General features: G+C 40.8%; 3 protein-coding genes across 3 annotated transcripts; 2 read left to right on the top strand and 1 right to left on the bottom strand.

The window, feature by feature from the left end:
* Window positions 1-7,198: 7,198 nt before the first annotated feature.
* LOC108046265 (calphotin) lies at window positions 7,199-8,943 on the bottom strand. The gene is made up of 2 exons (XM_017125867.2): window positions 8,718-8,943; window positions 7,199-8,472 (listed from the first exon to the last, which is right to left on the bottom strand). The coding sequence occupies exons 1-2, from the start codon at window positions 8,824-8,826 to the stop codon at window positions 7,679-7,681; spliced, it is 903 nt and encodes a 300-aa protein (XP_016981356.2). The 5' UTR covers window positions 8,827-8,943; the 3' UTR covers window positions 7,199-7,678.
* Window positions 8,944-16,689: 7,746 nt separating this feature from the next.
* On the top strand, window positions 16,690-18,168 carry LOC108046266 (odorant receptor 65a). Its single transcript, XM_017125868.1, has 5 exons — window positions 16,690-16,829; window positions 16,883-17,054; window positions 17,114-17,637; window positions 17,697-18,060; window positions 18,115-18,168. The coding sequence occupies exons 1-5, from the start codon at window positions 16,690-16,692 to the stop codon at window positions 18,166-18,168; spliced, it is 1,254 nt and encodes a 417-aa protein (XP_016981357.1).
* Window positions 18,169-23,026: 4,858 nt separating this feature from the next.
* LOC108046269 (putative odorant receptor 65c) lies at window positions 23,027-24,541 on the top strand. The gene is made up of 5 exons (XM_017125873.1): window positions 23,027-23,148; window positions 23,205-23,376; window positions 23,436-23,956; window positions 24,041-24,404; window positions 24,472-24,541. Exons 1-5 carry the CDS (start codon window positions 23,027-23,029, stop codon window positions 24,523-24,525), a joined length of 1,233 nt encoding a protein of 410 aa, XP_016981362.1. The 3' UTR covers window positions 24,526-24,541.
* Window positions 24,542-24,615: the final 74 nt, after the last annotated feature.

Below are 24,615 nucleotides of genomic sequence, written 5' to 3'. Positions count from 1 at the left end.
GCCAACAATTACCCGGGCCAGGTACGCTGACTGCTACAAATTTCAGGCGTCTCAGCCAGCGACAGCAATCTGCACTCGGCCATCTAACAGCAGCAGCAGCAGGAGAAAAACAGTCGGAATCAGAGCTGCAGTTGCAATTGCAGTTGGAGCGAGGAAGTTGCAACCTGTTTCTGCACTTGACCATGCAACTGGTAACTTGCAACTGGCAACCAGCAACATGTTGCCGAATTGACAATTTCGCTAGGCTTGAGCAGGCAGCAACTGTTGTTGTTGCTGCCGGAGTTGCCGTTGTCAATTGTCAGTGTGTTTTTTTTTCGGTTGTCTTTTTTTTTATTTGCTGCTTCGTTCTTCCAAAGCCTGGTTTATGCAAATTGCAATGAATTTCCATGGCCTAGCTCGAGTTCAAGTTCCAAGTGGGCGTTTGATTTCAATCGCTGGCATTTTCACATATCCACGGCCATATGTTGCTGGTGTCGACAAACGGATCCTCGTCCTGTTCGCTCTCCTCCGCCAGCCTTTTTGTATTAACGGTTTGCCATTTCGATTTTATGTTTAGTTATATTTCAGGCTGCTCGTTATTTTTCATTGGATTCTCCTTCATATTTGGCCTCTTGATCTTGCCATCCTCCAATCTCCGGCTGGCGATCATTAGGGAAAATCATTTTTCACCGCACGTCGCACATTATTCCTCCTCCCCTCGGCAGCTTTCAATTTGTCGATCGCCGTGTGTTGATATTTTCCACTCCCCGATCCCCGAAATCGCCATCGATCGCATTTCGGGGGCCATTGCCACCGCATTCCTGGACACAAACTACTCTCGAGTTCTGGGCGGTGGCCTATCTATCGGATGTATCGCCTACGCCTTGTCTCTTATCGCGTAATTTGATCTTAATGCTCGTCGTGTTTGTTTATGCTCGGTTCCCCAAAAAAATTAATCTTCCACACTTGAGGGGCTAGTAATATTCAATCGATTTATCGTCTGCTTGTTGCCTGTCAAGTGAACGGCATTAGAGCCATCAGCAGCGATGTCAGCGCTGTGACATTTGAAATTGGGCATACGGGATTGGGTTTGGGGTTCCAATTGGGATTGGGACTGGGATTGGGTTTGGGTTATGGGTAAGTGTGCGTGAGCGGACTCCCGGACGGACTGTGGGATTCCGTCGATAAAAAAAATACATTATTTGTGGTCAAATATCATAAGGGGGAAAAAGTCGAATGGGGATTACTTGGTAGGTCATTAATATTTTTAATTACACTTAGTTTAATCACTTAGGAATAAGAATTAGTGCCGTAATATAAGCTAGGGTCTTGTTTATCATAGACAAATGTCATGGGACTTTGCATTCATCAAATTAATATATCACAGCATGAAACTATAAATACAAATAATAAACGGATCAGGGATGTGATTGTGAAGGGGTTTTAGAAACACTGTTTAGTAACATCCTTTTTTAAAACCACATTTCCTCACTCTTCAGTTATCTCAGAAAATGTTAATGTTTATTTCAAATAAATCTAGAAAAGGAAAGGTGTCTAATTTTTGTTGTAAAAATTTTAATTTTATTATATACTATTTTAAACATATATTTAATATTATTATGACAAGTTTAGATATCTTTTCCCATTTATCTTTTAGCATGTAATAAATAAATCTGATTAAGTTACCTAAAAATGTCAAGATAAAACAATATCAAATTTCCTGTGAAGTACAAGCCCCTTCCTCAACATATATGCCCTTTCCGTCGGATTATCAGTACAGGGAATAATTATGCATTGCAGCTATAATTTCAACTGCAGCTCAAGTCGGCATTCAAATGCAGCGCACGTCGCTGGGGTCGTTAAAAATCGAACACGCACTCGAACAATCGAGTCACATTGATCTATGTGCGTCGGGCGCATTGCATACTGCGATGATTTACGATTGAGCCATGAAGAATGTCACGATTTAATAGGCTTATCGGCACCAGGCCCCAGCAATCTGAGCAACCCGTTCGGCCCGAAATCAATATGAAGCCCCCATCTCCGGAGATTCCAAGCGTTGGCTGCACTGCGTGCGGTCTAATTATTTTATGACAAGCCCGACTTGTAGGCGGCCCCCTCCGTGGTGAAATATTTCAATTCGACTGGTTGGCTAATTAAAATTTCAGGCCTGCTCCGTTTACAGTCGACATAAAAATCAGTCGCTGCAATGCATATTCAATTTTGATTTATGCACAAAATAATAAATAAATAAATAAAACTTTGGTCGAGCACCTCCCAACCCCTCTTGCCACGGATTCGAGTGACACCAGCTCAGTGGGGGAGCGTTCCACCTGACTAACACTTGCGTTTTTACGAGCCCCCAGACCAGGAGACACACATAGATCAAGTGGCCGGGCAATGGGGCCAAGAGTTTACGGCCCTGCTCCGGGAATCGTTTAACTTCGATTTCGTATTTCTGATTTATTTTCCCAAGTCGCAGGCAAAATGCATCTACCAGACTGCTAGCGCCCAGGGCCATAAATTTCCTTATTTCCATCGACCAGCTGGGCAAGTGGGTTTTGGGTTTTCAGTTTTTCCGCCCGGCGCTGGCTCTTTTTTCTCTGATATCAACGGTAAAAACTCACCATAATTTTTAATTGCACAAATTTATGGCCTGACTGAGGGGCGTCGCAGTGGCCCAGATGATGGAGGGCCTCATTCTCATCCCGACTCGGATCCCGATGACGGCGTTAGCGGTTCTTTTGTCCCCGGAGCTACAGCTATCAGTTGACCATTTTACAGCCGATTTATTTGCGTCCGCGGCAGATAAATAGCCGCGGACCCCAAAAGACATCCCTTGGCTCAAGCGGCGCTGGCCATTAAAATCAAATAAAATCAATGCTTAAAATTCGGCTCTTTAATGAATAGTCGAGTGCCATAAATCAGTAATCCATACGAGGCCTGTTCTGCCCACATTCACATCTCGTCCGGCTGCCAATAAAACCGACTGTAATGATGCATTTACAAAAATGTTAAAATGTTTGTTTTCATTGTGAGCGCCCAGCGAGATATTAAAATTAATTTAACAGGCCAACAAAATGCCAGAAAATCAATGCGTATACAAATACAAAACGATGCTCATTTGGGAATGTATGAAAGCTGGGGAAAAGGTGTAACCCGATCCGGACCAAAAGCTCGTCACTCGTGGTCTTGTATCCTTGGCTGATATCCCCTTATGGTATTTAAATGCTGGCACTGTTTTCTGTTCGCTGGTATCTCGCAGGCACTTGCCTCTGTTTTAGATAAAAAATATTTGGCATAAACATTGAGAATAGCAACAGCGACAGGAACAACAACTGCAGCGTAGGAATTCCCCAGCCCCGTCTCCGCCCCCGTCCCCCATGTCCTTTACTATCCCAGCTCTGGGGGCTCATATTTCAATTTCGATTTTCGAAAACGATGTGCGAGCTAAGCGCAAACAAACAAGCAAGCCAAAGCAAACAGATAAACAGCCAAATACATTGAATGAGTTTATACCGTACATGTGTATATATGCATAATATGTATAGCTGCACTCAGAAAAATTCATCTTTAAGCTATTCAAACCTATGCAAAACAATTGAAAAACAAAAGCAAGTCTTATCTTATAAAAAGTGCCAACAAAGAAATAGGTAAAACGATATTAATAATGCATATAACATTTGTTACGTTGATGGCCGGAATTTTAGTTGGGCTTATTGCAAGGACTTTAAAATGTTTGCCAAGCGGAACTAGGACTTAAATTTAATATAAATATAAAAGACTACATAAAAATAGAGCTAAATATTTAATAAATATATTGAATATAATTTCAAACAGCATTGGTGTAAATACTAAAAATTGGATCTGTCTTAATAAAGTTGGAGTTTCCTTATTTAATGTTTGAAATTTATAACAAATTTTGTATTCTTTATATGTTGTAGGTTTTTATTTTGCATTAATGTACTTAAAATGTTTTTGCAAGTGTCGAGTGGATGTAGCTCACATATCTATGCGTTGTGTCCGACATGGGATGCGACACGGATGCGACTCGGAATTGGAGCTGGGATGGAATCGAAGCGCGGCGAATGGCATTGCCGGTCGTGGAGTTTGGTGGATCAATGGGGAAGGGAGGAAGGGAGGAAGGGAGTGGATCGGCTGCCGTTCGCACAAACGCAGTGCAACTTTGGCCCTGGCAGTGCCGATGTCGCCGACGTCGTTGCGAAATGTCCAAAAATGAGGCACAAACATGCGCATGAATTTTGCAACTTGCCACAGCCGTAGGTTCAGCAGGAGGACTAACAAGTTGCCCCCTGCCAGAGTCGCTGTTTCGGCCAGGAAATGCAGCGCAAATAAATGAGGCAGCAGTCGCTTGACCCTCGTCCGCCAATATTTTAGCCATTTGTAATTTTATATTTTGTGCCGGGACAGACGAACAGGGGAGTCCGACCGACCAATGTTTGCATTTTAGATTTGCCTTATTGGAAATTCTATCTGGAGCAGGAACATGTGTTCCCGTTTTCGATACGTATTATCGTTGTTTTTTTTTATTTTGGGCCAGCACGTGACTGGCAGCTGTTGCCCAGGGGGAAAGTGTTGGGCCAACACCATAATGGCCCGAAATGAGCCGGGGAGATGCCTAAACTTTGGCTAATTGCCAGGCGGGTCGTAGACAAGTGTGGCTTCGCGCCCCGTGGGGCAGCAGACGCCGCAGCACTCAGACAGCCCGGCATTTGCATAAACATGCAACGTGTCTAATACCCGGAGCGAGGAGATGGACCAGACCGGGCCCAGACTTCCGGCTCAAGGCCGAAACAAGCGCCGAAGCACAGTCAAACTTGGTTAAATCAAACTATCTTTTTATTACTTAGAGCTTCTTTAATAAAGTATGAAAAAAATAATGACCTAATTATTATGGAATAATAACCATAATATAAAAATGGTTGGGCAAAAGCATTCAGCACAACAATTAAAAAGATATGTATTTTTTTCCAATCCGAATATCATGAAATCATTAATATATAGCATTAAGACTCAGATTCTAATTGTTTCATAATCCTAAGATAATACATTTAAGTCGGCATTTAAATTTGATAATTAATTTATTTTTAATTATTTTATAATTTAAACACATCTTTTTGAGTGGCTAAACCTTTTTTGACCCAGGAACTTCGTCTGTTTTGGCATAACAACAAAGATTTAATTAATAGGGACAGACATGAAAAGGGCGTGGCCTATCAAATAAAACTAAGCAGGAACTGCAGATTTTGGCCTTGGTATGATACCAAAGTTCCCAAGATTCTATCTAACCAAAGCAAATACACCTTTCGATTTGGAGCAGCTTCCACTTGACCGTCGCAAAACATTCGAACTTGAACTTGCCAGAAAAACTACCTACCGCATTTCGTGGCAGGCATCCGAAAATGGACAAAGTCAACGTTCGGCGGCATCTCGCAAGTGGCGTTTTGTCAAATATTTCCGAACAGTTTGTGCCGGAGAAGGACTGGTTTTTGGAAAGCGGGACTGGCGGAGGGTCTTCACGACTTTTATTTAATGAATTTCGCAAATTTCTGGCGGCAGCATCTCACGCATGCGAATGGCTCTGACAAACCCAGCCAAACAGAACTTGTCTCCGGCGTACACAATGTGCAAATAATTGTCTCAATTCTTTGGATTCCGAGGATCTGCAAGTTGCACAACCCCGAGAAACTGAATGAGTTCTGGCAAAGACGATTATCGGTTATCTGAGTGTTTTAGGCGCCTCTGGGGAAGATACAAAGGCCCAGCTATGCGACTGAATATTGTTTGAGGATGTATGGAAATTGCAATAGCTCAGGCCTCAATTTAAGGTTCCTCATTCCTGGACCATCATTCCGAAAAGTCATCAAAAAATATTCCATTGATTTGCTCACATTCCATTCCCAATCGTTCATTTAGGCCCGAATCATTTTGCGTAGCTCTTCAGAAGGCATTACGTAAATTACTACAGAAGGAGAAACCTTTCTTTAAACTTTTTAAGCAGAAGATTTGGGCTAGTGCCAAAATGTCAACCCCATACAATTTTATGGTGCTTAAATTGCAAGTAACTTGATAAGCGTCTTAGAAAAAATCCATTATAAATATTAACATAAATAATCCTTTTCCTAGATAAACCCACTTTCAATTGAAACTTTGAAAATAATTTTCTGTGTACGTAAATTACTAGAAAGAGATGATTCCACGGGGAAAAGAGAGAGGCCACGAGTTCGCCAGAATGAATTGCCAAACACAGATGACAATGAGCCGGGCCAGCGGGCCAACAAGTAACCTGGCCAACACGACACGAGACGGCGGGCACAGTGCCTCAAAAAATGCTCGCACAAATCGAAAAGGAACGAAAAACAGATACGAAACGAAAAACAATCGTCGTCAGTCAATTCGAATGCGATTCGGGGTATGCGCGACAGGTATGCCTATGAAAACCGGGCTCAAACTCCCGGCGACTCCCGGCTAAAACCTGGCGACAATTTTTCAATTGTCTGCCGGGCGACTTTGGCAACCATGGAGGTCGTCGTCGTCGTCGCCGATGGTTGTTGTTTTTGCCGATGCCGCATTGCTCACATAACCGGCAATGAAAAGCGCCGCAGCATTGCAAGTTGCATATAAAAATCTGTTTTCGACTGCGACTTGTTAATTGCGCACATCGCAAGGGGGGAATTTAATTGTTGTCGCAGCTACTGTTGGCTGCCTTGAACCTGGCTAACTGGCCAACTGAATGTCTGGGCCAACTTGCCTGGCCCTGAATTCCCCACAATAGGCCCTGTGCGTGGGCAGCTCCAATTACGCGTTCATACGAGCCCGGCGGCTCAACCAACCAACCGCTCGACGACGACGACTCCCGCTGCGAAGGCTCACGCTTCAGCTGGCTTCGGCTTACAACTTACAAGAGCGAAGAAGCGAGAGCAAAACCCCGGCAAACGAAAACAAAACTAATTAATAAATTAATTATGCCATTACAATAATACACACACACCACCATAAGAGCGACCCCGAGACTCACGCACTTTAATTATGAATATTTTCATGCTAAAATATGCATGCACTTGCCGGAGTAAAGCAGGCGAGGTGGTCACATACAGGGTACCACGAAATGTAAGGGGTATACTAGTCTTAACAGAATATGAAGAGGAAGTGAAAGACTTTAAAAGTCTTTACAAACTTTTAATAAAAACAACACAACCCATTTTTGTATTTTGTATTTTAAGGAGACAAAAAGGCACATATGGTCATAATAAAAAAAAACATTAGTTTCTTCGCCAATATTGCTTATAATTCTTCAAAGGTTACGTAGATTGTAAGAAATGTTTAATTCATATTGTATTCGTATAAAAAATCTCTATTAACAAGCATATATTTGAATATCAATATGATTCAAAAATATGTTTGTCATGCTGAAGTTTTTTGTATTAACAATATAAACTAGTGGGATAGTAATTTGCCATATTAAGCTTGTTATATAATATATATTTCTGATTGAACAAAAACTCATTTTAATGAGGTAGTAATGTTAAACGCTAACATGTAAATCAATAGAAAATGTCCAGCATACAAAATTTTTAACAAGACAATCTAGTTTTGATTTTTTAAGTTTTTTTTTTAAGTTTTTAAAAAAGGAAGTTAATTGAAAGAACTTAAGTCTACGTATTTGAAATTACTTAATTTATAATATTATGGCTTTAATGCTGTAAAAGATTACTAAGATAAGCAGTACTCCCTGCGGAATGTTGAGTGTTGCTGCGGCGGATGACTTTTTGGGGTAGTACACAGTTTTCTTGGAGAGCAGGATGACCTGGGGCGGTCCTTGAGTGGCCTGAACTGCGGGGACAACCGGAACCGGAGCTTGCATTGCCACTGATACTGCAGCGTGGTGGACGACTGCTGGAGCGATTGGAGAAGGAGCAACTGCAGCTGGAGCTGCAACTGGAGCTGCGACTGGAGCAGACACCTGCACCCCTGGAGCCACTGCAGCGGGATCAACAGGAGCAGCTGCAGGTGCAGCAACTGGAGCAGCAGCAGGTGGAGCAACTGGAGCTGGAGGACCGTCCACCGGAGCGGAGATCACCGGGAAGGGCTGGGGCATCACCGGCACGTGGCCAGCACTTGGAGCACTAGCTATCGCAGGAGCTGGCTGATTTGCCTGCTGGAGCGTGGGACATATCAGATGCTCCGTCTCCGTATATACCTTGGGATTATTTGGATCGGGTTCTCGGACAGTTTGCTTATAGCAACCATTGGCTGCAGGGGCTCCGGTTTCGATGATGGTCATCTTCTTGGGATCTGGATGGGCTGGCGCCGCCACAGCAATGGGAGCAGGGGGAATGGGAGCAGCTGCCGGATAGTAGTGATGCACCTGGGCAACGGGAGCAGCAGGAGCAGCTGCTGGAGCCGGCTGGTGCTTGCCCATGGCGTTGCCTAAAACATAACCAGCTAGAGCTCCACCCATAAGACCCATGCCTATATAAAATAGCAGAGAAAATGTGACAAAATTAAAAGCCTTTATTAGCAATTAGGAGAACAAAGTTAGAGTGCGTAAAGAGAAGAAATTGAAATTCCAATTTGTATTTGTTTCTCTTTTTTTAAACAATACTATAAGTGCGGGAAAAATTATCCAAAAAGTTTTTAAATTAAAATTTAATTAATTTACCTGACAAGAGGTTATGCATATTTTTAAAGTGGTTTTTCAATATTTAGTCACTTACCGAGGGAACGTTTTTTACCGCCTTTCGGATGGGCTTGGCTAAATGGCACTAAAGTCAAGCCGAGCAACGCCACTAGCAGAAAAACCTTAATCAGATTGCGACTGGACATGGTAAGATAAAGGAAAACTGGAGCTATAAAATATATTTGGCTAAATCGGAGTTCAAACGTAAACTGATCGCGGTCTTTTCACTCCTGACTCATTTGATCGCTGGCGAAGAATGTTGTTTCAACTTTGCAAATATTTACTCAGTTGGTTTTGGGAAAGTTAACGAATTTTGTCGTATGGCGCATGTTTATAGCTCGCTTAATTCAAATTTCTGCGGCACATGAAACGCCCATTAAACACGCTTGTCGTCTTGTACATTGAGATATATATTTGAGAACGCAGAATCTTTGTATAAGAGATATTTTTTGTTTACTCAAGTTATATTTCACAAGATGGTTAGATTCACTCACACCAAATACTTCTCTTTTAATCGAAGATTTGCTTATTCTTGCGAAGTTTCATCTAATTAACGAGAAGCTTTGCCAAAGTTTCGGGTTAGGTATAAAGTTGTCTAGGGCGCAACTTATACCAGCATACACAAAAAAAGAAAAAAGGTAAAAAGTCTTCACATTCCATTGCAATTTCGCTTTGATTGACTTTTAAACTTAAATGTTTACAAGAAAGGATGCTTATTTCCGCAAGCTAAAGCCAAAACTATGGTCTTCCGATTGTAATAATATTAAAACTGCTTATTTTTAATAAAAATTCACCCATGTTAAAGTTTTGGTTTATTATGATCCACCGGACTAGATTTATTTTTAGAAATTTGTGCTTAAATCGCAGTTTCCCCTAAACCAATTGATTTTCTCAAAGTCTAGGTTGGCACACCTCCGATTTTAAACGATAGCATTCAATCATGTTATATGATAGGCTATATCTAATGGTTGCCTTCGTCACTACGCGGAAAGCAGTTCACTGTAATATAATTTTTGTTGAATTGTGTCTCAGTTCGTTTAAAAGGTACCATCACTTCGAACCCCTATCAACCCCCGGGTTCTGGTTGTTTTGGTGGTGCCTGCTGCTGTTCCTCCAACGGGAGTTGACTTAATTAACCGCCCCAGGTGAGGCTGCCGCAGTCGCTTTCGAGGGAGCGGGTTCAGGTGGGTTCAGGTGAGGTCGCGCCGGGGACAGCAGCAGCAGGTTGGCTTCATTTTGACATGACTGCGTTTTTTTTTTGGCAGCTAATTAGGTACGTTTGAATTAATTAAATATCAAAAAGGGCAATTTCATGGAAATTTTCCCAACGATTCTCAATTTGCATTTGTGGAGTGCAAGCGGTCGTCCATGGCGAGCCAGTTAGATGAAATCTATAGTATTTTATTTGAAATTTTATTCCCATGTTAACAGTTCTATTATCCTTGCGGCTATATCGGAACACCATCCCCCGATTTGCCAGACCAGCGAACTGCGAGAGCCGCCGTTTGATAAATCGCAGCATTTACGTGTGTGCGCCCAGGCAAATATATCAGCCGGGCAAGGTCATAAATATTAATTGTGTTTCGGCGGAGGGACTGGCGATGGAGCTGGGAGCACACTTCAACACTGGGGAAAACAATTGAAAAATTTTAGATACCTCTAAGTCTAATACTTGGGGATTTTTCGTTGAAGATACAAATTCAAAACAATATTTCTCAATCATGATTAATTTTATACTGAGCAATTGAAGAACTGGAAACTGGAAACAAAAAATATAAAATATGTTGTATAACAAATTTATTTATTTATTTAATTATTTATTTACAAACTGTAAGCTTAAAGTTATAAACTAAAGTTACAGCGGGGATTACCGGCCATATCTACTATGGCTTTGGGATTTATATTAGCTTAATTAGGGTTCAACTTCATGAATCTTTTAGTTTCTTTAGTCATTTTACAAATGTTTGCTATAGTATGAATAAAATTGTTTTTAAATTAGGATATATAGTTTTTTTAGAGGAAGCTAATGCAATGAAGTCCAGGTTTCAATGGCTAATATCTCTGGACTTTTCCCTGTGTATGGGGAGTGGGTTCAAGACCTATCCTTAGTTTGCATGTCTCGCCGTTGTGTTGTTGTATTGTTGTGGCGGCCTGTGCCCGTCGGCTAGGTGTTGTTGCCCGCTGTTCCCGGTCCGATGCCATTATCAATCGATCGAACGCGAGCTGCATTTGCTTAGCGGTTTGCGCATGACCGAGCCCCAATCGAAGGCAAATACATCGCATATTGCTAATAAATATTCAGAGCTCGAGTGGTGCGGCAGTGGATTATGTTGTGATGGCGCACCGATGTCCTGGCCCCAAAACACCAGTGACAAACTATAGGACCTGGCAAATGTTTGCAGAGCAGCCTGACCGATAGATTTGTCCGCAAAACTTTCATTAGCCCGAGTCGAACTTTAAGCCAGCTTCAAGTCGCCTGCAGTCAGGAGTTATTCATAAGCGTGGAGTGCCTTGTAGTCGAGTGGAGTGGTCGAGTGCTGCTGTGATTAATATCCCAGGAATGCAGTTTATTGTTGCGCGACGACAACAGCAACGAAGCTGCAGTTGCTGCTGTTGTTGCACTGGGTTGGGGGCTGGGGGTGTGGCAGTGGGAGACACATGGCAGGAAGGTAGCACCACCACATGGACTGGGGTCAGCGCAGCCAACGGAACCCACATTGCAAGAAAATATCATCAGGTTTAATAACTAAATTTAAGGATTTATTCAAACTTCGGAATGTAATAAGTCGATAGCGATACTTTTCGATCGGTATATCAATCCTTCCGATCAGATAATCTCAGCAGATATATATATCATATTAAGGTCTTAAGTCTTAATTTTTAATGGACCTAATGTAACTTTATCCAGTTGGTAGAGAATTGATTAACAGGAAGATAAAAACAAAAAGATTTAAGTCGAAAATTCAAAGTTAGAACTTTAGAGAAATGTAAAAAAATAAATTCTTTTTTTTAATTACAACGTGTACATTTCAAAACTACAAAAAAGAAAAATACTTTAAAATTATACTTGTTTTTTGTATTTAAAATCTGTATAAATCTGTTAAAATTGTTCTGCTCCAATAGTTTTCAGTGCATCCACATTATGAAGAGGCTCGCGTCTTTTTCTAAGGCCGCGAGGCGACGCAAATTTGTGTGCATTATATTTTTCGTTTTTGTTGTATTTCCCTGGATTTTCTTTGGCTGTTTTTGTTGCCGGTAAGGTTTTTCCTCAGCTATTTTAGCTCAGTTATAAATTACGTCGGCCATTCGCACGAGTGTGTGTGTTGCATAATCTGAGTTCTGAAATCTTTGGCATCCACTTGAGAGCAAATGCAAACAGCGCTGGGGAGGATGAGACGGGGGCATCCAGAACCTATTGTTCTAGAGGCCCCACAATGGAGCTGGGGAATCGGTGCTGCTGCAGAATGACCGCCACTCTCATAATAGAGTCATAAAATTTTAGTGCGCCGCTTGGCCAACTCACCGCTCGACCCGCGATATCGGGGAACCCCCGTGGCGCCTCGGAGTCGAAACCGTTTCGCTTTGTTGGCCATTGTCCCGACCATTTACTCGGACCATAGAAATATATAATTGTGATTAATTATACGACATAAAAGTGCTTTAGATTCAGCATTTTGATGCATTTATTAACCGAAAAATCACTTGAAACTCTCCACTGCGCAATCTCTTTCTCCGCTGGATCTATTATCAATTGTAATAAAAGTTGGCCTTTCAAATTTTAGACCGTCATTATTTGGGGCGTTGCTGCTGCTGCGGGCTTTATGGATTATACACGATATGGGGTAGACCTAAATAAGTAGTTGCGAAAATTGATAACAGTGTTGATCCTATAAGAGACTACTAAAGTTTAAGTTTATTTACGCTTCACAGGTTTATTGGTTTTACCAACTGGTCACAGCTTCAAAATATCATAACTTTTCATAGGAGATTATTTGGAGTCCATTTACTATAATTTGATCAATGGGCATTTATAAAAGTAGCGTTTTAAAACTGCTTTTTTTTTGCTTTAGGATGATCAGGTTATGAAATGTGCAATCTTGAATATTAAATTTGTATTCTGCTTGTATTTTTATACCCTTGCAGAGGGTATTATAATTTTGGTCAAAAGTGTGCAACGCAGTGAAGGAGACGTCTCCGACCCTATAAAGTATATATATTCTTGATCAGGATCACCTCCTGAGTTGATATAGCCATGTCCGTCTGTCCGTCTGTCCGTCTGTCCGTCTGTCTGTTTCTACGCGAACTAGTCTCTCAGTTTTAAAGCTATCGAATTGAAACTTTGCACACACCCTTCTTTCCTTTGCACGCAGTATATAAGTCGGAACGGCCGGGATCGGCCGACTATATCCTATAGCTGCCATATAACTGATTGATCGGAAATGCCATAACTTTCGTGTTTGTAAAGTTAGGAAGTTGAGATTTTCTATGGGTTTTATATTTGGCCAATCAATCCGACCTACCAAATTTCATAAGGATCGGCCGACTATATCCTATAGCTGCCATATAACTGATTGATCGGAAATGCCATAACTTTTGTGTTTGTAAAGTTAGGAAGTTGGGATTTTCTATGGGTTTTATATTTGGCCAATCAATCCGACCTACCAAATTTCATAAGGATCGGCCGACTATATCCTATAGCTGCCATATAACTGATTGATCGGAAATGCCATAACTTTCGTGTTTGTAAAGTTAGGAAGTTGGGATTTTTTATGAGTATTAAGAATGCATTATATGAATAATTTTGGAGAATATATAATTGGAGAATATATAATTTACAGAGTATTCTGCAAGGGTATATCAACTTCGGCTCCGCCCGAAGTTAGCTTTCCTTTCTTGTTTATTTATAGTTTATTTAGTTTAAATACCTCTCTTTTTATACCCTTGCAGAGGGTATTATAATTTCAGTCAAAAGTTTGCAACGCAGTGAAGGAGATATTTCCGATCCTATAAAGTATATATATTCTTGATCAGCATCCCTAGCCGAGTCGATCTAGCCATGTCCGTCTGTCCGTCCGTCCGTCCGTTTCTACGCAAACTAGTCCCTCAGTTTTAAAGCTATCTGCTTGAAACTTTCCCAAAGGTTGTCTTTCTATTGCAGGTAGTATATAAGTCGGAACGAGCCGGATCGGGCGACTATATCATATAGCTGCCATATAACTGAACGATCGGAAAAGCCATAACTTTGGTGTTTGTAAAGTTAGGAAGTTGGGATTTTCTAAGAGTTTTATTTTTGGCCAATTAATCCGACCTACCGAATTTCATAAGGATCGGACGACTATATCCTATAGCCGCCATATAACTGATTGATCGGAAATGCCATAACTTTGGTGTTTGTAAAGTTAGGAAGTTGGGATTTTCTATGGGTTTTATTTTTGGCCAATCAATCCGATCTACCAAATGTCATAAGGATCGGCCGACTATATCCTATAGCTGCCATATAACTGAACAATTGGAAATGCCATAACTTTGGTGTTTTTAAAGTTAGGAAGTTGGGACTTTCTATGAGTATTAAGAATACATCATATGAATAATTTTGAAGAATATAATTTACAGAATATTCTGCAAGGGTATATCAACTTCGGCTCCGTCCGAAGTTAGCTTTCCTTTCTTGTTCATTATTATTAAGTTCACTACCTCAGGTTAAAATATTCTCATTGCATTCATCGGCATTTGACCCCTGTTCCATTATTCTTGATCAAAATCAGGTTAAACAATTACTTGCAGTTATTGATTAAACAGGAGGTCGCACGTTGGTTATATTTTAATTTCTTCTATAACACAACGTTTTTCCAATTACACGTTAAGCAATTACTATTTAAAAACTGTTTTAAACAAGAAGATCTTCTAATAGCTCTGCTTAAATCATATCAGCCCGCTTTACCAGAGCAGATTGTACTTCAAAGAGCCTCTATTGCAGAACTTGTCTTCCTAGGAGGAACCTTAATTGAGTTCATACGACGCATTTTTGATTGTCAGCGTTGTCATGGCCAACGGACGCGTTGCCGGCGGACGGAATGGAGTACATCGCGGCTCGGGACAGAGAGCTCCAGCGACAATGGAGCACTCGAGGAGCTGGCTTCGTTATCACACAGAACATGGCAGCACATGGGAATTGCTGCCTCCTGGTGACGACGGCAGTCAGAGGGACAATGGATGGGCCGGGAGCCTTGGGGGCAGGAACTATGTTCGAGTATTCGGACAAGAGCCATAGGCATAGGAAGAGGCGAAGACAGGGGCAGAATCCCTGACAAGAGCAATCCATCCACAAAGGCAAAGGCATTTCATGCTCATCAAATGCGTTGACATTGAACAATTGCGCGTAATGTTGTCGTACACTTGACAAGCGCGCAAATTGTAGTGCTACCTGTACTTGAGCGGAAATCTTGCTCAAAGCGAAAGCTGCACCACTAGATTCGGTCCCCCGAAATCGATCTCCGTTTGGTCTAGCCGAAAAGCATCCAACTGCATTTGATGGAAATTGGCAGAGTTGTCTGTCTGTCTGATTGTTGCGACTTTTGCCGTTTGCCGTTTGCAGTTTGCTGTTTGTGGCCTTAATGAAGCGGACGACATTCACCGGACAAGCTCCGCTTCCACTGCCCCAACGTCTCTGCCACATCCACATCCACATCCAGTTTCCACGTCGGAGCCACTCGCCAAATATGCGGCGACAAGTCCTCGCTAAATGCTATCCAGATTAATAAGTCCCAGCCGTGTGGGTGATGTGCGCCGCATGTGGAGCGAGATACGATAGGAAAAGTCAAAAGTCGACCCGGGCCAGACGTTCTAGGCGATATTTTTTGGTACACTTAAACAAAATGTAACTTTAACCTTCGATGCTTGTTGTGTTTTTTAATTAGTCGAGAAGAGTACCGAACACAATACATTTTTTTCCAGTGTTTTAAATTAAATTAAAGTAATAATAATTGAAAAATCTTTCTTAAGTTTTTAAAAGTACTAAAATTGTTTTTTTGTTTTTAACCTTGAGGAATTTATAGTTATAAACGTTTTTGAAAACTTTCATTATAAAATAAGACTTTTGAGATTGAATATTATTCACTTTAAGTAAACTTATTAGGTCAATTAAGAAATATAGAAAAATAGCTATTCTGCCTAAATAAAGCAGAACAACTTTTTAAGTTCTTAACTTTTAAATGGTGAGTATATACTTTAAATATAAAATATTTATTTACCTTTTCACTGTTTTCAGAAATTGAAAAATATAAGTTATATTTTGTCAAAGCTTTTGATTTCCAAGCTTGATTCCCAAATTTTTTGTTAATAAAAAGTCCGAACGGTAGTCGTCTCCATTGTTACAAAAGATTACAAAATATTTTTCAAGGTGCATGCCCCCCACCTTCGACTTTGGGGCTACCAAATTTGGCGAAGGCAATATTTTGTTCGTTTGGCAGGCCGTTAGAGATTTGCAAAAGGTAAAACTGTAAAATGCATTTCGGTTTGCCTTAAATGGAGCGGGGAAAAAGCGGCAGAACGCACGATAACGAAAGAAAAGTGCAAACATTGTTGCAGAACCGCACCGAGTGTGCAAATTTGCCTTTCGATGCCGGCCAGCAATCCGCAGACTGGTAACATGCATTCGAAACCGGGCCTCACAACAATGGTTCAACAATGGCAGAGTGGCAGCGAGGAGGAGGAAATCTGCTCGACTCGATAATCGCCTGGCACTCGAAGGCTGCTCCTATGATTTTAAGTGGACGGTATTCCGGAGTATTCGCCAATAATTGCAGTTGCAAATATGAGTTTTCCACATTTTCCTTTTTCCATTTCCCAGGCCGAGGCCTGGGCAGCTGCGAAGTTCTCGGCCGGCAATTGCCGTAATGAGCAATAAGTTCCTTCGTTATTTATTCAGTAATTCCACACTTCGTATGCGTATAAAACTGTTTGCAATTCCAGGTCACTCGACACACCTAGTATTTGCATTGGATGGAAAGATGACCGAGCAGCAGAGTGAACTGAAAAAAGGCAATTGGGATCGATTTTGGAGTCCATTCCTTGAAGCCTGGGCGTTGTTCAAGGATCCCGCGGCTCAATCCACACATATTATTGCCTACTTGGCTCGGGACCAAATGAAGTTTGTCTTTAGTCCTGTCAATAACTTTGAATTAAATTAAAATTGTTTTATAGGGCCTTGTGTTTTTACACAAACTCTGAGGAACGTCGTGTGTCAAGGAAAGTGATCTGGCATTATTATATTGTGATCCAGCTCGCCATTAGCCTGGTGAGCCTGTGCCTCGGCGTTCTTGAGTCCATGGATGATATTGCCAGCCTGGGACGAGATTTGGTCTTCACAATAACGGTTCGAAGGAAATGGTGTATCTTTTGCAATCTGTCATTAACACAAACCTAAACTCTTAGACCATATTCATATTCCTAAGAATAGTGTTCTTTGCTCAGTATGCCGATGATTTGGATGTGGTTATAGATGCCCTCGAGGACATTTATCATTGGAAGATAAAGGGCCCAGGAAGTGAGGAAGTGCGTGTCACCCAGCGTATTCGCTTCTTGATGTTTATGAGCTTGATAGTGGCTTGGTTTATCTTTCTTATATCATTCATCCTGATAAAAATATCAACGCCCTTTTGGATGGAATCGCAAATACTGCCCTTTCACGTCGCCTGGCCCTTTCAACTGCACGATCCCTCGAAGCACCCGATTACCTATGCCATTATCTTTGTAAGTCAAAGCACCACCGTGCTCTATTGGCTGATTTGGCTCGGGGCTGTGGAGAACATGGCCGTGTCCATCTTCTTCGAGTTGACTTCTTCTCTGAGGGTACTTTGCATCGAGCTGCGTAACCTGCAAGAACTCTGCCAAGGCGATGAGAACTTGCTGGCAAGAGAGCTTTTTCGACTTACCAAGTTCCATCAGCGAATCATTTCGTAAGTTGCTTAAAAACTTCAATAACAATATACGGTATATATCTTTGCTTGATTCACAGAATATCCGATAGTTGTAACAATATTTTCAATGGAGCATTCATCATGCAAATGCTGGTAAATTTCGTTTTAGTCTCATTGTCTCTTTTTGAAGTTTTGGTAGCCAGAAAGAATCCTCAAGTGGCAGCCGAGTATCTAATTGTCATGTTGATGACTCTGGGTCACCTCTCATTCTGGTCGAAATTCGGAGATATGTTTTCCGAGGAATCCGAGCAAGTGGCCTTGGCAGTATATGAGGCTTATGACCCCACTGTAGGTTCCTTTAAAATCCATCGCCACTTTCGGTTTTTTATTCAAAGAGCCCAAACCCCACTTATCATGAGCGCAAGTCCTTTTCCATCATTTAACATGGTGAATTACATGTTTGTAAGTACATTTTCAAACTGCTCCATGACAGTTATTAAAAACTTTTATTTGCAGATACTAAAGCAGTGCTATTCAATTATGACTCTATTGACAAGAACGTTGGAGTAAAATTAATATTATCATCATATTAATAATATTCATATTAATAATTTTTTCAGTATTTAACTTTTGAATTTAAATTTAAACCAAATGCCTATCATTATATACAGATGTAGTTTCAACTTATATGCACAATGCTTGTCAAACAATAGCACAACTGCACTTACAACTTTATTAAAACACTTCCCATCTCTGGAAATGATATCGACTATTTTGGGCCACTCGAAGAAAGTTCTGCAAAGAGCCTGCATTTTATGCATGCGACCCCAAAAGGTCACTCCAGCACTCGTTTCAACGTCGAAGAGTGGTCCGAACCGGCGGAAGATTGGGCCCATAAATTGCAATTGTGTGCGGGGCTCGAACTGGAAGCTGGTTTTCTTTCAGACCAATGGTTGCTGGCTGCTGGTTGCTGGCGTTTGACTGCTCCGTCATTAGCTTGATTGAATCTTATTGTTGGCAATTAACCTTCGCTGCGATGGGGCCAAACGTCTGAGGGTCTGCGGGGCTACGATCCTGACATTTTGCAGCATGGAGTAGGACGAGGCGAATAACTCTATTTGCCACGACAATATGGCATAACATGTCATCTGCCTGGGCCACACTAATTGCCAGCGACAAGCAGCCCCAATTAATTAGCAAACGCCAACGGATTAGGCCAATAACCAATATCCGATATACTCCCAACTCTCATTTGCATCTGCACAAGCAAAAACCTGTCAGGCCAAGCCACGAAATGTATAAATCGAACTAACAGTCTACTCCGGATTATGGGGTTTTAAACAAATATTTAGCCAAAAATATTAACTAACCTTACTTAAGGACCTACATTACTTAGGTCTTAACTTGTCCTTTTAATAACCAATTGCAAAGAAATAAATCATCAAAAGCTTGTAGGCTAATTCGTTTTTCATGTCTAATAAAATAAATATTATTTTTTTAATTTTGGACCTATTTATTGCCATTTATTAAAAAAATTGTTCCCCTTTATAAGATATATAATTTGGCTTTGGAGAAAAGTGATTCAGAACTTGTGTTGCTTAAAATCAATTAATATTCATTGTCTGTAAAACTACTTTAAGAGTAAGATTTCCAATTCACGGTCATTTCTTCTTATCATGTCTTTACTGAACCCAAATCAATCATATAAATATTATTTAATTTTATAGTTTAGATATGGCTAATGTTTGGGAATCCAAAATAGTAGGATCCACTGTGCGGCGACAAAGTTGAACATCAAACTATTTGTCAGACTGCAGTTTCTTTTTTACTTGTTGTGGCTCATTTAAGACCCACTTCCTACTTACGTTTGAATATTCGCTATTGCAATTGCAATTGCATTTCGCCTGTGTTTATTTACTTAGTCGACTCCTTGAGCTCACCTCCCCTCCACACAGAAAGCCAACTGCTTAGCCGTTTTCCATCTAAATTGCATGCAGCGCCTTTGTCATGACATGACAGCAGCCTAATTCATCATTATGGCTACACAGGACCGACTGCATCGATGGAGCTGGAACTGGGGGATCGGTTTCGGGCATCGGGAATCGGGGAGTGGGAATCGAGGAGTGGGGATTGAGAGAGTTTTGTCGCGACTTTCGCTAGACGGTTGGCATGAGATGCAGTTGCGAACTGCAAGTTTTGCATCTCAGCTGCGATCTCGGTGGACTCCGACGTGATTCATTCATGCGCAGTAGTTGGATTTTACGCTTGCATGCAGCTGGCAACGATGATGATAATGATGATGCATGCGCCCGGGCTTAGGAGCTGGTTAGATTCACTGGTGGATGAGGATGTGGATGTGGATGTGGCAGGGGGTGCAATGGGATGCACTTTAGAAGGCAAAAGTGCACTGTCGATAGGCTGATGATTCGCCTGTCGACATTCAACGAGCCGGGCCAAGACGACGACATTATCGTCGGCAGAAGTCAGGGATGTCAGTGGGAGCTTCGGGACCAGCTCAGTTATTTGTATGGTTTATTATCGCTGCACAATATCGCTTATTGTGGGGGCCTGTCGAGGGGCCGCGGGAAAGTTATTGAGGGCCCCAGCCCCTCGAAGTGAAACTTCTGAGACGCACACTCAAGTCTCGCAGAAGTATGAATCTGACTTACGACGCAGGATTTAAATGGGTTCAAACGGAGTCAAGTACACTTGGGAAAACGTCCCACAAAGGTGTATTAAAACAATTCTAAACACTTTATAAAGAAGAAAATTTAACGTAGTTAGGAATAAAAACATTTGTTTAATACTCAATATAAATACTTAATTACAAGATATTAAAAACATTAACCATTCGCTGAAATCTATTACAGTGATAATTATTTCAAATTCTTATTATTAGGAAAATTAGAGTTTTTTGTAAAATCGTACTTTTCAAAAGTTTCAAAAATGTAAAAGGAGATAATATTAAATGCCAAGAAGGTGGCTGAATCTTTCAGAACGAGTTTTACATACATACTTTTCTCATTAAAATAAGACCTAAAAAATTGTATAACCATTTGCATATTATTTCTTAGTACTCCTTACTATAACTGCACTTGTCCCAAGTAAATATTATTTATTTTATAATTTAATCAAAAACCACATCTTGCCTTCTCCCGATATGCTTTATTTCCGCTGCTGCCAAGTGAAACAGCTTGAGTATTAGATCCTTATCGACTGGCCAAAATCGTGTGACATTGTAAATCGGCGAGAATAACCGACCCAGTTAGTAGGCCCGACTCTTCGGCCGCTTTTCCTACACCCAATTTGCTGACATGCGCCAATTCCCGCGAAAACAGCGAAAAGGTGTCAGACATTCGGTCCGGATTCGGTGGCTGGCCTCTTAATCATCGAACCGTACAGGACAAATGCCATGCACGACTTCATTATTAGGCAGCCCCGTATGCACATCATCATCGCTGGCATGGACTCGTGACATGGCCTCCAGATTGGGGCTAGTCTGGCAGCAGCTCTCTGATTAGTTTTCCCCGGCTCCTCGGCTCATTTCCCTCTCATCAAGACACGAAAATGTCCCTCAAATTTGTTTGTCAACCCAGAGGAGCGAGTCCATTAAATTCCTACTGGCTTCTGGGGGCCTGTCGCTAATGAAGTCATAAAACCGCATGACATTTTCGATGCCTCCGAGGAAAGCCCCACGGATCTCACTTTTTGTCAGACGATCTTGTTGGTCTTGTATACACACAATTGCCCGCTGTCCGGGCAGTTCAATCGTTCCAATATGCAAATGCCCATTCACCCGCCGCCACCCACGGACTAAGTGAAGAAAAGGAAAGAAAAGAAGCGGTCGGGAGTCACTGCTCCGATCCATATGACCATATGTTCATATCGGGCCCGAAATCTTTCGCTTTCGATTGCGCCAAGCTGCGCCCTCCGACCAACTTCACTCAACCCACCTCGACTTAGCCCGGCTTTATCTGCTCCAAGCCGATTTTCTGCATTTCATTTCGTTTCGCCGGCCTCGCTTCGTGCTGAAAATATGCAAAAATGCTGCAATCTGCGGACAGCACGTTCGGAGGGCCTTTCGTGTCATAAATGGCATAAATATTCCTTCTTGACCGGGCAACCTAAATATTTCCAGCTCTGCAGATGCTGCTCTCCTCGCTGAGGTGAAGGGAAAAAAATGCATTTTATAACAATGCGAACTTTCCCTTTTTTCAGTTTCGGCAGATCTTCACCGAAATCGAAATTAAATCGTTTTTTCATTTTTATGTGCTGGCTGATAACACTAGTTAACATGAAAAAAAGAGTACTTTAAAACTAATTTTGTAAGACCAATTTGGTCGCATTGATCCGATCATAATTAAATTATTGAAAGTTATAATATAAAAAATATACATTTTTGTACATTACATGATCGTAAGAGAACGTGTTTCAGTTCATGTTCAAGGAAGGGTATGTTCTATGATATATAAACACTTCATCCATTTATAAAATTTATAAATGCGATTAGAGCTTTGCAAAGCAGATGTTAAGTTTTCGCACAGTAATTGCTTTTAATGGCCGTTATTGTTTGCTATTACCACAAAATAAAAAAATTATAGTCGGGGGTGGCACAATAATCTTTTCGGTGGAACTTTGTATTTGCTTTATACAGATTGTTGGAAGATCAACTTGATATTAGCCATATAAACTCAGAAAGCTTTTTATTTTTGATCAGTTCTATTAAAAAGCTAGTTATTAAAGGCAGTCAATTTTCTTGTGATATTTATTATAAATTATTATAAATTTATAAATTTATAAGTTCTAAACAAATTCCAAAGAAATTCGAAATAATTAGGTAACTTAATCATATTTTATTTATAGTTTAACTTTGTTTTGGAAAACGAGGTTGTTAAGTTTTTTTGCTTTGGAAGATTGAAGTTAAATCGTTTTTTATTATAATGAGTTGGTAAATTATTGATGTTCGATTGTGGGGTTCGAGTTTAAGGAAATTAAATATGAGGAAATATACAAGAACTGATTCCATATGTAAATTTGTGGAAGCCACTAGAGCTTTGAAAAGCACATGTTAAATTCTCGCCCAGTAATTGCCATAATTGGCAATAATTTTATACTTATTAACACACATAAAATAAATTATATCATGTGGTGATCAATTTGATATTAACATCTTGGAAAAGTTTATCTTTTGTAAAACTTATATTTTACATGTAAATTCCACATTTTTTAAAAATGCTTAACTGATTAAGGAATGATTTCAAAATATATTCCTTATTCTAAACAATATGTTTTAATGCAAAATTTTTCTTTAGAAGCTAATGGGAGTTTCAATGGAATTGTGAATTGTTTATTTTTTTTTTCTGTGCACTTTTATTTAACAGTACATCATTCTGTTCTCCGGGCATTCAAAATACGGAAGGGCTTCGAAATGGACTTGCGTAGCAATTTTCAACGTTTTTCACAATTGTTTAGAGTCGGGTGGAAAGTGTTTCGAGACCCTCAACTGGAATCTAGGCACACACCGTCACATTACTGCAGGGAGCAGATGAAGTCTGTCTAATAAGGAACCGATCGTGGCATAAAAATGATTAAAAATCTCCTTGCAGGGCGCTGGTTTTATACACAAGCTCAGAGGAACGCCAGCTGCCCTACCGATCCCTGTGGCACACTTTTGTGGTTATTCAACTGTCCTTGTTTTTCGTCTCACTGTGCTACGGGTTAACTGAATCCATTGGGGACAGTGTTCAAATGGGCCGGGATTTTGCATTCATTATTGGGGTACCAAATAGCTACTTCATTTTAACTCGAATCATAAATAACTAAGATCCTTTTGTTAGACATTTTTTATTACATTTAAGGTTTATTATTTTCACTGGTTTGGTGATGATCTGGACGAGGTGATTAACAACTTGGAGGCATTCCATCCTTGGGCACGAAAGGGTCCTGGTGCAATTGATATACGCGCTGGCAAGCGCTGGAACTTCCTGGTGGGCTTTTTTCTGGCATCGTTTTGGTCGCTCTTCTTGGCCATCTTTGTCACATTATTAATGACATCACCCATGTGGATCCAGCAGCAGAATCTTCCCTTTCACTCGGCTTTTCCCTTTCAATGGCACGACAGGTCAACTCACCCTATCACCCACGCCATAATCTACTTGTTTCAAATTTTTGTCATGACATATGGCATAATTTGGCTTCTTTCAATGGAAGGCCTATCTGTAAGCATTTACATGGAACTGATTTTTGGCATTGAAGTTCTATGCCTAGAACTACGCCTCCTTAGCCAGAGATGCCATAGCGATGACGAGATGAAATTGGAGACGACACGCTTAGTCAAATTTCATCAGACGATTATTGAGTAAGAATTGACATATGTACTGACTTAAATCAGAACTAGAAAGTTCTTAAATGGTTTTTTAATAATTTTTTTAAAATCTTCTAGAATTTTAGATCGCACTAACAACGTGTTCCACGGGACCCTCATCATGCAGATGTCAGTTAACTTTTGCCTGGTCTCTGTATCGGTCTTGGAGGCTATGGAGGCCCGCAGAGATCCCAAGGTGGTGGGCCAGTTTGGAGTCCTCATGTTGCTGGCGTTGGGTCATTTGTCCATGTGGTCGCTGTTTGGAGATAAGTTGTCTAACGAGTCATTACAAATTTCGGAGGCTGCTTATGAGGCGTATGAACCGACTAAAGGATCTAAAGAAGTTTATCAAGACCTCCGCTTCATAATTCAACGAGCCCAACACCCGCTAGTGATGAGAGCCAGTCCCTATCCGTCTTTTAATTTAATAAACTACGCAGCTGTAAGTTTTTTCTTAGCAAAAACATAAATATAAAACTGTTATACATAAATTATTATTCATTTTGTAGATACTCAAACAATGCTATGGAATCTTGACATTTATGCTTAAAACTCTGGATTAATAACTTCAATTTTCTGTGTATCTCGGCTTTTTATCTGTAATGCATAAATATTGCACTGACCATTAGTATTTGCCCCCAAATAAAACAAAA

This window comes from Drosophila rhopaloa, unplaced genomic scaffold (assembly GCF_018152115.1).
Source record: "Drosophila rhopaloa isolate 14029-0021.01 unplaced genomic scaffold, ASM1815211v1 contig_163, whole genome shotgun sequence".
Lineage (NCBI taxonomy): Eukaryota > Metazoa > Arthropoda > Insecta > Diptera > Drosophilidae > Drosophila > Drosophila rhopaloa.
The sequence above is the reverse complement of the archived record's forward strand: the minus strand, read 5'-3'. Positions and strand labels throughout refer to the sequence as shown.

Coding starts and splice junctions, on each gene's coding strand:
- LOC108046266 (XM_017125868.1), top strand. CDS start 16,690: ATGACCGAGCAGCAGAGTGAACTGAAAAAAGGCAATTGGGATCGATTT. Junction 16,830..16,882: donor TTGGCTCGGGACCAAATGAA/GTTTGTCTTTAG, acceptor ATTGTTTTATAG/GGCCTTGTGTTTTTACACAA. Junction 17,055..17,113: donor ATTTGGTCTTCACAATAACG/GTTCGAAGGAAA, acceptor CTAAACTCTTAG/ACCATATTCATATTCCTAAG.
- LOC108046265 (XM_017125867.2), bottom strand. CDS start 8,826: ATGTCCAGTCGCAATCTGATTAAGGTTTTTCTGCTAGTGGCGTTGCTC. Junction 8,473..8,717: donor CGGTAAAAAACGTTCCCTCG/GTAAGTGACTAA, acceptor TATTTTATATAG/GCATGGGTCTTATGGGTGGA.
- LOC108046269 (XM_017125873.1), top strand. CDS start 23,027: ATGGACTTGCGTAGCAATTTTCAACGTTTTTCACAATTGTTTAGAGTC. Junction 23,377..23,435: donor ATTTTGCATTCATTATTGGG/GTACCAAATAGC, acceptor TCCTTTTGTTAG/ACATTTTTTATTACATTTAA. Junction 23,957..24,040: donor TTTCATCAGACGATTATTGA/GTAAGAATTGAC, acceptor AAAATCTTCTAG/AATTTTAGATCGCACTAACA.